Source organism: Amblyomma mixtum, chromosome 6, assembly GCF_055824585.1.
Source record: "Amblyomma mixtum isolate Tamu chromosome 6, ASM5582458v1, whole genome shotgun sequence".
Classification (NCBI taxonomy): Eukaryota; Metazoa; Arthropoda; class Arachnida; order Ixodida; family Ixodidae; genus Amblyomma; species Amblyomma mixtum.
In genome coordinates, this window is record NC_143017.1 from 30,037,603 (window position 1) to 30,051,557 (window position 13,955).

Here is a 13,955-nt window from a genome sequence, read left to right on the forward strand (position 1 = left end):
TTGGGCCCCGGGTTACGCGTCTTCCACGCGTCTTTCGGGGCCGCCGTCGCCGCGCTCTACGCGTCAGACACCGCCTAGGCTCACTTCCCGGCCACTACCCTGGCTGACCCCGCACACGTCGGCACGCACCGAAATCTCTAAACCAACTGCCTCGGTCGTGATTTTCCCGCCACCGTGTTCACGTGACAAACCACAAAAAAAAACAAATAAAAGCAAACGAATCCTCTCGGCCCCGTGCACCAACGACTTACAGATGTCGAGAAGGGGGGAGAAGAGACATGAAGAAACTGAAGGGGACGCGAAGGAAAGGTATGGTCCCAACGAGGAGGGATGTTAACTTCTCAAGGTTGGGACGGGCGCCAGGGCACCCACCGGCCGCTTCCCGTCCCCCCTCGCGAAAGCACTCGCTTCTGAGGAGGGGGGCGGCGTAGTCTTGACCCCCCAGCGTCGCGAGAGGTCAACGCCCCCGCGGGGGAAGGCAAAGTCATCGCCGCTGCGTCGCGACATGCCCGCATACTGCCGGCGCCATGGCCAGCCGTGGCCACTTTGGTCGGTCAAGAAAGAAGAAAAATAAAGCATGCGCGCACCTTGTGACACAACCCCCACGAAAAGAATGTTATTCTTAATAACATTTCAAAATAAAATACACAAATGTCGTGCATGCACAAATGCGTCTTGCCGAGCAAGCAAACGAAGATGAATTAACGCGCACTTCACTGTTAGGAGCGCGCACCAGTTCTTCGTCGCACAACGTTTCCCACGATGGCTCGCACAGTCGCGCACTGCACACTTCACGCAGTCACATCACAGTCACTGCAGACTGTTCCACACAGCACTTGGAATTGAAACAGTTCAACACTGCACACAACATCCGCAGATTTTGCGTTGCCAAACATTCCAAGCACAACAAAAGGTCCACGACAGACAAAGGAAAAAAAAAAGAATATACTAACTTACTAACTAAGGGGGAAACTGAGCCGCCGTAGCGCGCATGTAGTTCCCTCCATGCCGATTCACGCCCGGCTGAGGTAGTCTGCGCCGACGTTATCTTTTCCTTTAATGCTCTCGACTCCGAAGTCGTACTCCTGTAGGAGCAGCGCCCAGCGAAGCAGCCGTGAATTCATGAACTGAGCCTCGTTCAGATATTTGAGGGGCTGATGATCAGTCTGGACGGTGAACCGTTTGCCGTATAGATAGAAGTTGAAGCGCTTGATCGCCCAAACAATGGCCAAGCACTCCTTTTCAACTGCTGCGTATGCCCTCTCTCTTGGAAGTAGCTTCCGACTCGCGTAGGCGACGGGGTGCAGAAGTCCGCCCCCCTCCTGCAGGAGTACCGCGCCAACCCCTTGATCTGAGGCGTCGGTACGCAGCACAAATGGCTTGCCGAAGTCTGCAACCTGCAGGATGGGGGCTTCTGAGAGCAATCGCTTCAAGCTGTTAAAGGCTTGTTCTTCTTCCCCTCCCCACCTAACGCTGTTCGGCGCGAGCTTCCTGGTCAAGTCTGTCAGAGGGGCGGCAACAGTTGCGTAATTCGGGATGAATTCGCGGTAGTATCCTGCTAGGCCCAAAAATGCTCGCACTTGGCGCTTGGTCATCGGTCGGGGGGCCTGGCGGATCCTTTCTAAGGTTGATTCCATGGGACCAAGGGTCCCCTTTCCAATCGTGTGGCCCAGGAAACACAGCTGATCGACGCCGAGTTCGCATTTCTTCGGGTGCACTGTCATCCCGGCCTCCCGGATTCGCGTGAGAACCTGCTCCAGTGCCCTTAGATGGTCCTCCCATGACTCGGTCGCCACGAGCAGGTCGTCGTAGTAATGGTAGACGTTGTCTATCCCGTCTAGAAGCTTCCTCATCAGCTTCGCGAAGACGGCTGGGGCGGTCTTGATGCCGAAAGGCATGCTCCTAAATTGGTAGAGGCCACTGGGAGCCGAAAACGCCGTCTTTTCTCTTGATCTGTCATCCAGAGGGACTTGCCAATAGCCCTTTGCGAGATCCATCTTGGAGAAGAACTTTCTTCCTCCCACCTCAGCGATGAGGCAGTCGGCGCGGGGGATGGGTTCGGCGTCGGCGACCAGTACATCATTTAACCTTCGGAAGTCTACGCAAAAGCGGTTCGAACCGTCGGGCTTCTTTATAAGGACGGTTGGCGCATTATACGGTGAGCGCGACTTCTCGATCACGCCCATCCGCATCATCGAGGCCACCTCCCTCTCAACTTCCTGACGCACAGCGAAGGGAAGCGGGTACTGTTTGACCTGGATGGGCCTGTTGGTTGTTGTCGTCAAACTGCACACGGCCCACGTGGTGTACCCTGGCCGATCGGAAAACAGCTCCTGGTATCGGGCTATTAGGGACCGCAGCTCCTCTGCCTGTGGTCGGGTCAGTTTCTCGGACGCCGCGACATCGTGGTAGTCGGCTTGTTCACCTACAGGCCACACCAGCGCCCCTTCCTCGATATCGGATGCTACCGCCGCCACCACCGGCACGTGGGAGTCGGTTTCCGGGACCCGGCTGAAGTACTTCTTCAGCATATTGGCATGAAATGTTTTCGGGTTTCCCTCCACGTCTACGACGTAGTCGACTTCCCCCTTCTTTCCCTTAACCACATAGGGACCCTTCCATTTCATTGTGAGCTTGTTGTGCTCGGTTGGTAGCAGTAGAAGCACCTGGTCTCCAATCTGTAGTGCCCTCGATTTGGCCCCGCGGTCGTAATACCGCTTGTATCGCTCGCCTGCTTCTTCTAGCGCTTCATGTGCCATTTGACAGGTCGTTTCGAGCTTCTCCCGCAGGTCAATCACATACTGGTAGGCTGTCTTGGTCTCCTCTTCCAGTTTATCCCCGGTCCATAATTCCTTCAGTATGGTGAGGGGGCCTCGCACGTTCCGCCCATACAAAAGTTCGAAAGGGGAGAACCCCGTGCTGGCCTGGGGTACCTCCCTGTAGGCGAACAAAAGAGGCTCGATGAACCGGTCCCAGTCCTTAGGCTGTTCGGTGCACATACGGCGGAGCATCTTCTTTAGCGTCCCGTTCAGCTTTTCAACGAGGCCGTTCGCCATTGGGTGGTACGGCGAGGTGGTCTGCAGGCGAAGGGACAGCAGACGGCCGACTTCTGTCATGAGTTCCGAGGTGAAATTCGACCCTCGGTCACTCAGCATCTCTTCGGGCACACCAACTCGGGCAAAAATTTGCAAGAGAGCCTCGGCCACCCGCTCCGTCTCGATACTGGGCAGGGCGACTGCCTCTGGGAACCGCGTCGCATAGTCGACTAGCGTCATAATGTACCGATTCCCCTTCCGAGTCGTGGGCTTGAGGGGTCCAATAATATCGATGGCCACCCTGCGAAACGGCGTGTCAACGAGAGGCATTTTCTCTAGGGGGACCTTTTTGACGGATCCCCGTGGCGCGGTCTTCTGGCAACTGTCGCACGACGTCACAAACCGATCGGCGTCACTGTGCACGCCGGGCCAGAAGAAGTCAGCCAGAATTCGGTCACACGTCTTTTTGCGCCCCAAATGACCTGCCATCAGTCCGCAGTGCGCGAGGCGGAGAACTTTGCTTCGATGTTGAGAGGGGACCACCAGCTGTAAAGTAAACGAGCCCGACTCTGGCATGAACTGGCGGTAGAGCAGGTCATTCCTTAGCAGAAAGGTGTACGAGCCTCCTCCCTTGCACTGGATTATTCTCTCCCCCCTCTGCATCTGGAAACAACGTCGGAGGGTCTCGTCCGCTTGTTGCTCTCGGCTCATCTGCGACGGTGTGACTCCCGCAATAGCGGTTGGTACGCGTAGCTTGCGGAACGTCTCCGACGATTGCTGCCTGGACTGTTGACGGGTGGTCACGGCCGCCGCGGGTGCGGGCTCTTCCGGGGCATTTGGCTGCCCCTGTACGGGATCCGATGTACCCGTTTCGTCCCCCTCGGTGCTCGGGGCGGTACTGTTCCAAGTCGCGTCTGGCTCGGACGGATGCCTGGCGCCGTCGATATTCCCAAGAATGAGGTCGAACAGCGGCGATTCCATACATCCGGCCAGCACCTCTCCTCTATAGTAGGGTGTGTCAACATGGATTCGTGCCTCGGGTAGCCTTCTGACCGAGCGGTCCACCAGGTAAACGGCTCGGTTCCGGCCAGTAAGTTGGGACTTTGTGACAAGGTCTCGGTTGACAATAACAATGTTACAGCCAGTGTCCCTTAATACTTTTATCTTCTGCCCGGCGATGCGACCTTCAACGACGGGAAGGGTACCGGACGTTTGGGCCCTGCCGAGGTTCACCACCGGCACGAACTGACCATCCTTCAGCTCTAAATAGCCGTTCTGAATGCAGGCCGACACGTCCTTTGCTCCAGGGAGTGCCCTGTTGCCCTGCTCAGAATATCTCCGGTTCTCCTTGCACTGCGCCGCGGCGTGCCCCGATCGCCCGCAAATGTAGCAGCGAAGCGCGGATGGTACGGACGCTGATGGCGGCCTTCCCTGTTGGCCCTTGCGGCCAGCATCCGAAGATTTGTCCACGGACCGAGCCTCACGCTTCGGTTCGCGCCTGCCAAAGTAAGTGGCCCCCCTGGCACTCACATAGTTGTCAGCCCTTTGCAGCAGTTCATTCGTGTCGGCTGCCGTTTTCTCTTTCAGAAAAGTAGCCATCGAAGGCGTGCAGTTCTCTAGAAACTGCTCCGTTAAAAGAAGGCTCTTAATACCCTCGTAGCTCTTCTCGGATGCGGAGAGTTGTACCCACCTCTCCCAATAATTCTCCAATCGGGTGAAGAATTGAGACGGAGTTTCGTGTTCGTGGGGCGCTTCTGCCCTGAACTTCTGTCGGAACCCCTCCTCCGTCAAGTGGAAACGTAGCAGGAGAGCTCGCTTGACTTTATCGTAGTCCCCCGCGTCCGATCCAGGCATCCGGCCGAAAACGCTCAATGCCTCTCCCGTCAGGCAGGTGCTCAGGGCTGTAGCCCATTGCTCTCGTGGCCACTTCTGCGCCTCCGCGACCCGCTCAAATCTTGTCAGGTAGGCGTCCAAGTCGTCCGTTTTATCGTTAAACGGCGCCATCAGCTTATGTGGACTGACACCTGTGAAACGCGATGTCGCTTCACTTCCATTTGCAGCGGAATCCGAACTCGCGCTCACGCTACCCTCGCTTCTAGCGCGGAGAATCTGCAGCTCCGTGTTCATCTCTAGTAGCCGCCGAGCGGAGCGCGCCTTGTCTCTTTCGTCCTCATCGCGAAGCCGCTGCTCCTCTTCTTTCAAGTGCTCGCGGTGCCTCGCGCGCTCGTCTCTGAGGAATTCCTGAAGGGCTACCCCCTCAAAGCCTAGCTGCCTCCCGAAAGCAATTATCTTCTCCAAATCTGCCATTGCGCCAAGGCTCTGGTTCTCAGTTCTCGCAATGCCCGAGATTATTGCCTGGATGCTATGCCTCGCGGTCAAGGCCAATCGTGGTCAGCAAGTCCTGTCGCGGACGCCAATTGTCAGGATATGGTGGGCGGCTAGATGTTTGGTTGGCGCCGAAGTTATAATTAATCGGGCCAACCTGCCCACTGCTGCACTCTCCGTAAGTTCGGAGGGGGAGGAGCGACAACCTCTCCACCCCGCGTGCGGAAGATGAGGTTAGACTGCTGACCGGCGATAGGGGCCACGCCTGATTAGCCGTTGACCGGAGGCATGAGGCGTAGGCGGGTTACTTATCAAACACTTTATACTTGGGCAAACCAGCACAACAAAAAGTTACAAAACAAGGCCCAACAAAACAGCGGCAATACAGAGACGCGACACGAATAAACACAGAATCGAACACAAACAACTATTAACAATAGGAAGGAAAACAACAGGGCGAGAACAATACAACAAAGTTACACGATTAAAGCAATATACAAAAGAATAGGGCGAGAACAGCGACTGAACAAAGAAAAGGGTGGAGCGAGTGGTGAGAATCGGTGACTTAGCTGCGTAGTGGCAGGGTCCGGTCGCAGGGAGCGTCGGGCTGCGGAAGCGCGCGGTGCTGATGGGGGGTGTGGATACGGGCGCACTTGGGCCCCGGGTTACGCGTCTTCCACGCGTCTTTCGGGGCCGCCGTCGCCGCGCTCTACGCGTCAGACACCGCCTAGGCTCACTTCCCGGCCACTACCCTGGCTGACCCCGCACACGTCGGCACGCACCGAAATCTCTAAACCAACTGCCTCGGTCGTGATTTTCCCGCCACCGTGTTCACGTGACAAACCACAAAAAAAAACAAATAAAAGCAAACGAATCCTCTCGGCCCCGTGCACCAACGACTTACAGATGTCGAGAAGGGGGGAGAAGAGACATGAAGAAACTGAAGGGGACGCGAAGGAAAGGTATGGTCCCAACGAGGAGGGATGTTAACTTCTCAAGGTTGGGACGGGCGCCAGGGCACCCACCGGCCGCTTCCCGTCCCCCCTCGCGAAAGCACTCGCTTCTGAGGAGGGGGGCGGCGTAGTCTTGACCCCCCAGCGTCGCGAGAGGTCAACGCCCCCGCGGGGGAAGGCAAAGTCATCGCCGCTGCGTCGCGACATGCCCGCATACTGCCGGCGCCATGGCCAGCCGTGGCCACTTTGGTCGGTCAAGGAAGAAGAAAAATAAAGCATGCGCGCACCTTGTGACAATGACCAAGCACAGTAATTTGGCGTTCACCGAAGCGACACTTCTTCGAGTTCAGCACGAGGCCCGCTCTCTCTATGCAGTCTAGGACAATGGCTAAGCGGCTGTTATGTTCGGCGAAGGTCCTACCAAAAATAACAACATCGTCCAGATAACACATGCAAACTTGCCACTTCAGGCCACGTAAAAGCGTATCCATAAATCGTTCAAAAGTGGCAGGAGCGTTGCAAAGGCCGAAAGGCATAACATTAAATTCATACAACCCGTCAGGTGTCACGAATGCTGTCTTCTCTTTGTCTTGCGGGTGGATCGGGATCTGCCAGTACCCGGACCGTAGATCCACCGAGGAAAAGTAGGAGGCTGAGTGGAGGCAGTCAATGGCATCATCAACGCGCGGGAGCGGGTAAACATCCTTCTTTGTGACAGTGTTAAGCCGGCGGTAGTCGACACAAAATCGCCAAGTGCCATCTTTCTTTTTGACAAGGATCACTGGAGCAGCCCACGGGCTTGAGGATTCCTGAATGATGCCGCGGTGCAACATGTCACGGACTTGTTCATCGATTATCTGACGTTCGGTAGGCGAGACGCGGTATGGCTTCTGTCGAATCGGCTGTGCAGATCCAGTATTGATCATGTGATGGGTACGGGAAGCTGGAATCGGCGGTGGTTGGTCGCGACCAAAGTCAAACACGTCAGCATGCTTCATAAGAACGGCCACTAGTACCTGGCGGTCGCTAGTGGGTAGGGATTTGTTGACCATGGCTAGGAATTGAGAGTCGCTCAGATCGCGGCGTCTAGTTGGACGAGACACGTTGTCAGTGATCGCGGCAACTGGTATAGAAAAACGTTCTTCAAAGCCAGCAAGTTTTAAACCACATGGCAATACTGCAGGTTCGTTGGAGTGATTGACAGTCCAAAGAGTGGCATGGCCCTTGGTCACATGGACGACGCTGCGGGGTAATAGCACACTTTTCTTTGCACAGTTAAGGGAACAAGGTTCCACCACAGCATCGAAGGCATCAGAAATCGTGCTCGAGGACACAACGGGAACGAATATGGCAGACATTGCTGGAACGACGGTATCTTCAGAGACAGAAAACACTTGGGCAACCACTGGCGAGTCTTCTATGAGAGCTGACCGAAGGCCAGGACTTAACGATATGCCACCACTGCGGAAGTCGAGAGTAGCGCCGCACTGGTGCAAAAAGTCAATACCGAGGATGATGTCATGCGTAGAACGAGGGAGCACCGTGAATTCAGTTCGGAACATGTGGCCAGCGATCACTACATTCACAAAACAAATACCAATCGGAACCAATGATTCTCCCCCTACACCCCGGAATATAACAGCACGATCCCAAGCGAACATTATTTTATGACCCAGTCGGTTCTTGAAAGTTGAACTCATCACTGACACCGTGGCACCAGTGTCCACTAAGGCCATGACGCAAATACCGTCCACTAAAACTTCAAGGCGGTTCCTTAACATAACAATGGGCAGAGGAATTGGCACTATCGATGATCCGGCGACCGCACCTCCATCCCGGGGACGGTGGGGAACGACGTTGGGGAGAAGGCGAGCGGCGAGAGCGGTGCGGAGGTGGAGTCAGACTTCGGTCAGAGGCAGGGGAGTCGTTCCGTGGTGGCGCGTAACTGGATGGGCGCTGAGACGATGTGAAGACACGGTCATGAACAGGCGCATTGAAACTGGGGCGAGGGTATGACCATTGGCGCTGGGAGCGGGAATACTGGCCCCGGCGACGGCAGAATCTAGAGATGTGACCGACCATACCACAGCGGTAACAAAGTGGTGGGTCGGGGGGGCACTCGGGATAACACTCCTCGTAGCCAGTGTCGAAACGACCATCGTACTCCGGCTGCCGCAGGTGGCGTTGCGGACGAGCTGGCGCCCTGGGGCCGGGGCGGGTGATCCGGGGAGCGTCGCTGTAATCAATGCGAGGAGCACTGGTAGGGGCCTGGCCAGACGAACTCCAAGGGGAGGAGCGGTAGGCGGGAGCCGCCTGCAGAGAACAGCTCTCATACGGGACCTCACTGCGGCGCGCAACATCTTGATGCCGGGAGAGTTCGTCACGCACGATTTGACGAATGACGTCAGGGAGAGTCGCCGCATTCACAGGCTCGTGGAAATCCACGCTGGCGACGGTGGTGACGTTAGGCAGGCGACCGAACTTGGGAGTAATTCGACGCAGTTTTAGAGCTTCAAAGGTGCGGCAGTGCTTGATGATATCCATGGGCGAGTCTAAATTTTCTTTACTAATAAGAAAGCTGTAGACGTCCTCTGCGATGCCCTTGAGGAGATGACCAACGCGATCTTCGTCGGACATACTGGGATTAACGACTTTGCACAGCTTCAAGACCTCTTCTATGTAAGTCGTGCAGGTCTCTCCAGGCACTTGCGCTCTCTGAAGCAAAGACTGCTCAGCGCATTTTCGTTTGGCAACGGTATCCCCGAAGCAGCTGCGGAGCTCTTCCATGAAGCGGTCCCAACTCGTTATTGATGCCTCATGGTTTTCGAACCAAGTTAGCGCGGTGCCATCGAGAAAGAAGACGACATTGGCCAGCTGAAGAGTGGCATCCCAGCCGTTGTATTTGCTCAGCCGCTTGTAATTGGTGAGCCAATCATCCACGTCTTCGCCAGCCTTCCCGGAAAACGTCCGCGGCTCACGGTAGTGCTGCCAAGCGGGCGTTGCTGCGCCGGTCGGACGTGCGTCGGCTTCCTTGGGCATTTGCACGGGCAACGGTGGCAATCCGGCGATTCTTCGGCTGCAGCGGTTGCGAGAGGGGTCCGTGGTGATCGACCCAGCACCTCCACCACACTGTTACAGGTTCTATTTACAAATACTATTTACAAGGCAGGTCGAGAAGAGCCTGGTGCGCCGGCGGCAGGATACTGGACTTTCTCTTCTTCTTCCAGCCGCCGCACGTCTTCTTTGTTCCTCAGAGCCCATGCGCAGCACGTGACAATATATTGATAGGAACAACAATCACACTTGTACACATTGAAAAAGTAGGTTAAATACATAGATTATGAGCATGCAACAACAACAAAAAAAGCAACCGTGCTTCGTAACACATATCAACAAGACCTTCAAAGTGTTTCGAGCCATTATGTCAGTGTACCGTTTTAAAGGTTCTAGACGTAACTAGCCAGGATTTTACTTGTGATTTGACCTCTTTGATAGTCTGCAATGATAGTATTTTTGTTGGAAGCTGGTTAAAAAGGAAGGGGATGTAGAACATTCGCCACCTTTTTCCATAGTGTGTATATATCTTAGGAAGCTTAAACGGCTCTACTTTTCTTAGTATTTTAGGTTTGTTCACAGGAAGCTTAAAGTTATTAGAAAAGTAGTTTCTACTAATTACTACATGTGTAAATAAATCTTGAATGAAGTACACATCAGCTGCAATCATTCCTTCAGCACTATCTAAGGTCTCCTTAGACGTGCCATACAAAATGTTTGCGGAAATTCTGTGTAGTAATCTATCGATTTGGCTCCTTCTAGACAACGCACATGAGCCATAAACAGTGACACCATACCTTAATATAGACTCTCGTATAGCCTTAAACACAATCTGACGCAACCTAACAGAAGTATTGAATTTCATTCTGTAAAGATACATAGAAGTTACACGGAGTCGTTTGATGACATGCTCAACATGAAAAGACCAAGACATGTTGGCGTCGAGATGAATACCTAGATATTTGACTCTTTCAGACAAGGGCAGTGAAACGCATTGACATCTAGGGCAGAAAGTACCGTGCAAAATAACAGATTCCTTTAATGTGACCTTTTTGTGCGGATTTCTAAAACAAACCAGAGCCGTTTTCTGCTTGTTAATGTAAATCTGGTTACCTGAAAACCAATCACACACTTTTTTAACATCCGTTTGTAGCAGCTCTGGAGCCCTGTTGTACGACTCATTCGGAACAAGGAGCGCTGTGTCATCAGCGTACTGGTAAAGTACCGAATTCAGTCTAAGATATGCCAAGTCATTTACATAAATATTGAAAAGGAAAGGTCCTAAAACGGAGCCTTGTGGCACGCCATATAGAAGAGGTTTGAAGTCGCTGAAATTATCTTTGACTCGCACAACCTGAACACGATTTGAAAGGTAGTTTGAGAAAAATATGAGGTAAGGTCCGCGAAATCCAATGTTCTCTAATTTCTGCAACAGAATGCCGTGGTCCACTGTGTCGAAAGCTTTGGTTAAGTCTAAGAACAATCAAGGACAATCTCATTTCTCTCTATATGCATGTTAATATTGTCACAACAATCTTCTAGAAGATCTACAGTGCTAGTCTCGCGCCGGAAGCCATACTGTGTGCTATTTAGGATATCAAATCTGTCACAAACGACAACATGCTCTGATATACTATTTTCTCTCTATATGCATGTTAATATTGTCACAACCATCTTCTAGAAGATCTACAGTGCTAGTCTCGCGCCAGAAGCCATACTGTGTGCCAGTTAGGATATCAAATCTGTCACAAACGACAACATGCTCTGATATACTATTTTCTCCATTAAAATAGTAATGGTAGGCCATATAGCGATTGGTCGGTAGTTCCTCTTATCAGTTTTTTTGCCCGACTTATAGATGGGCCGTATAACGGATATTTTCATACCTTGTGGTATTTACCCTGTTGAGAAGCAGCCGTTAAGAATATGCAGGAACACAATTTTTAGTTTGCTGTAATTATTTCTTACATCTCGTAGTCGGATCTTATCGTATCCGGGAGGTTTGCTCAGTGGGAGGACCTGAAGAATATTCCATAACTCAATGTCATCAACCGTCGGTAAGTACGCAGAGTTTGATACGTTTGGACCGTTGAATGGCGCCGGAGGCGCTTGCGGTTGCGCTTTTAAGTCCGTCACAGATGTAGCAAACTGTTCGCTGAACGAGTCCGCCGTAGATTGATTACTTTCACTGCCAAAGGTACGGCTTAATTCAGTATCTAGATTTTTGTTCTTAGTTTTACCCATTATGGCATGAAGAAGTCCCCACGTTTTAGAGCGCAGCTTTTTGGCGTCCGTTCCTGGGTTTCGCGTCGTCGTCGGCGTCGGCGTTGTCGTCGGCCTCGTAACCAGCTCCGCCCCCCTTTCATCCCCCCAGCGCTATCGGCGTCAGCGGCATCAGTCAGTCGCTGCTATCTCTTCCCTCCTCCCTTTATCGTGTTGTCCGCTTGCTGCGCGCGCTTCTGCCCCCATCGTTTGCCGCTGGGTGTACACGCCGCCCCCCTCCCCCCTCTTCCTGCGAGTCTCCGGTTGTCAAAGCGCCGGCTCGAACTTAATTCCTTTCTTCGCTCCTCCTCCAATGCAATCCCTGTGCGGTGGCAATCAGAGAGCCAGATCGGTGGCGGCGGATCTGTATATGTGCACCGCCCGAGCCGAAATTGCGAATACGTGTGAAAAATAAAAAAAAAAATTCTGTGATAGCGCATACATGTGTTGCTCGATTTCTTTGCCTCAATCTATCGAAAAGGTGAAACAGCTTATTTGCTGCGCTCAAATTTCGCATTAGGAAGTAACGTAATCGTCGGTAATTTTTTTTTCCGCCCTCCTCACACTACCTCTCCATCCAGACACCTCCCCCAGAAGATGCAGAGCAAGCCGCCATTGCACTTGTTATCACCCGCACGAAAGCCCGGTACATTTTTTTTCATATTACCGCGGCATTTTACAAACTCAGCAGAGTAAAACCGCCGCTTTCCTAATCTTAACTTTGATGTAAGCTTATTCCGAACTGTACGATACAACTTCTGTAACTCAGTGTCGGAGGGACTACTCTTACAAAGTTGCCAAAGCTTGCTTTTTTCAAAAGATAACGCCAACATGTCATTTGTTATCCACTTCTTTTCAGGGTTTCTTAGTTTTTGCTTCACCTCTCTCATGGAACATGAGTAAATTTCGTTGAATTTCTTAACAAGTAAATCATATGCGTCCGTGTGATGATGTATTGTTAAGCTTTCCCAGTCAAAGTTCTGGATCAGGCCATTTACACGTCGGTCGTCTAGTATGGTTATTGTACGTACAGTTGACATGGGTGTTACAGGTTCGCTGCTGACCAAACAAAGAGCCTGAAAATAATGATCTGCCACTTTTTCTCGTATCACTGCAGCCATTAAGTCTAATGTTAAGTCTAACGTGGATATCAAATGTGCTGAATGATGCCGAAGACGAGTTTCTCTCAGCAAATATTATTGATAAGAGACTCCAGGACGATTACACCTGACGACCACGACGACTGAAGCACCAACTGCAGAGTAAATACTAAATGCTTTCAGTGAGCTTTACTTACTCTCATTTCTTACTCTTACTCTCTGGTGTGAGCTCAGTTTAAACGTTACAAAAACGCGTGAAACCAGGCACAGTTCAGTGGTCGAGAAAAAAACACTAATTTTTATAAAGCACTCCGCATAATTTTAATGACATCTGCAGAAATTCTCGCTTTCAGAGACAACTTACGGCCCGAGAGCTAGAGTTTGAAAGTTTTTCTCGCTTAAACAAAATCCCCCCGATTAAAACCTCAGAAATGAAAAGCAATAAACCGTTTTACTAAACCCTCCATCATTTGCATTTTTTGTTGGACCATCTCAGGGAGAAATAAACGGGCGTTTATGGTTCAAAAATGCATTTTTCTTCAACTTCAGTATTTTATTGGTCAAATGTTTAGGGGAATTCCTCGAGGTTTAAATGATTTCCGATAAGGCAGTAATTGGCAGCAGCGGCAGCAAGCCGTGAACACCATTTGAAAAACTGCTCTTTTGCAGTGCGGTCTACTTCGAGGCCCCACCGAACGTGCACACGAAGCGCTGCGTCAACTTCTGGCTGAACATTTCACGGATCCGCCCCAGTGACGAGGGATTCCTGGCAAGAAGTCATCTGCACATGCGCACCCAGCCAGCTCGACCCAACAAAAAGCGGAGCATCTTCGGCCACCCGTCACTTGGCAGCAGCGGCAGCAAGCCGTGAACACCATTTGTAAAACTGCTCTTTTGCAGGTTAGTAGCCCTATGTTTCCATAATATCCATTTTAATAGTATTTCTGCTGCTGCTGCTGCTGCCATTTGCTGACATTTGTTGACATTTGCTATGCTTTTTGCATTACTGAGATCCATTTTGCGAGTACTTCTGTACACTTCAAGCAATGTCTGATTCCTGTAGCACGTGTGATGTGATCATCTCTGACGATGAGCCATTTGTGGAATGTTACAAATGCGAGAGCAACTATCACTTTGGAAAATGTGCTGGTCTTACTGAAAAGACCTTCAAATCGAAGTATGAGGCCACAAAGAAAGCGTGGCAGTGCCCATCATGCAGAAGTGCA

The 13,955-nt window shown here is 52.0% G+C and overlaps 1 protein-coding gene across 1 annotated transcript; it reads right to left on the reverse strand.

The window, feature by feature from the left end:
• Nucleotides 1–1,013: 1,013 nt before the first annotated feature.
• Nucleotides 1,014–5,342, reverse strand: LOC149338625 (uncharacterized). The gene has a single exon (XM_089550768.1). It carries the CDS (start codon nt 5,340–5,342, stop codon nt 1,014–1,016), a length of 4,329 nt encoding a protein of 1,442 aa, XP_089406894.1.
• Nucleotides 5,343–13,955: the final 8,613 nt, after the last annotated feature.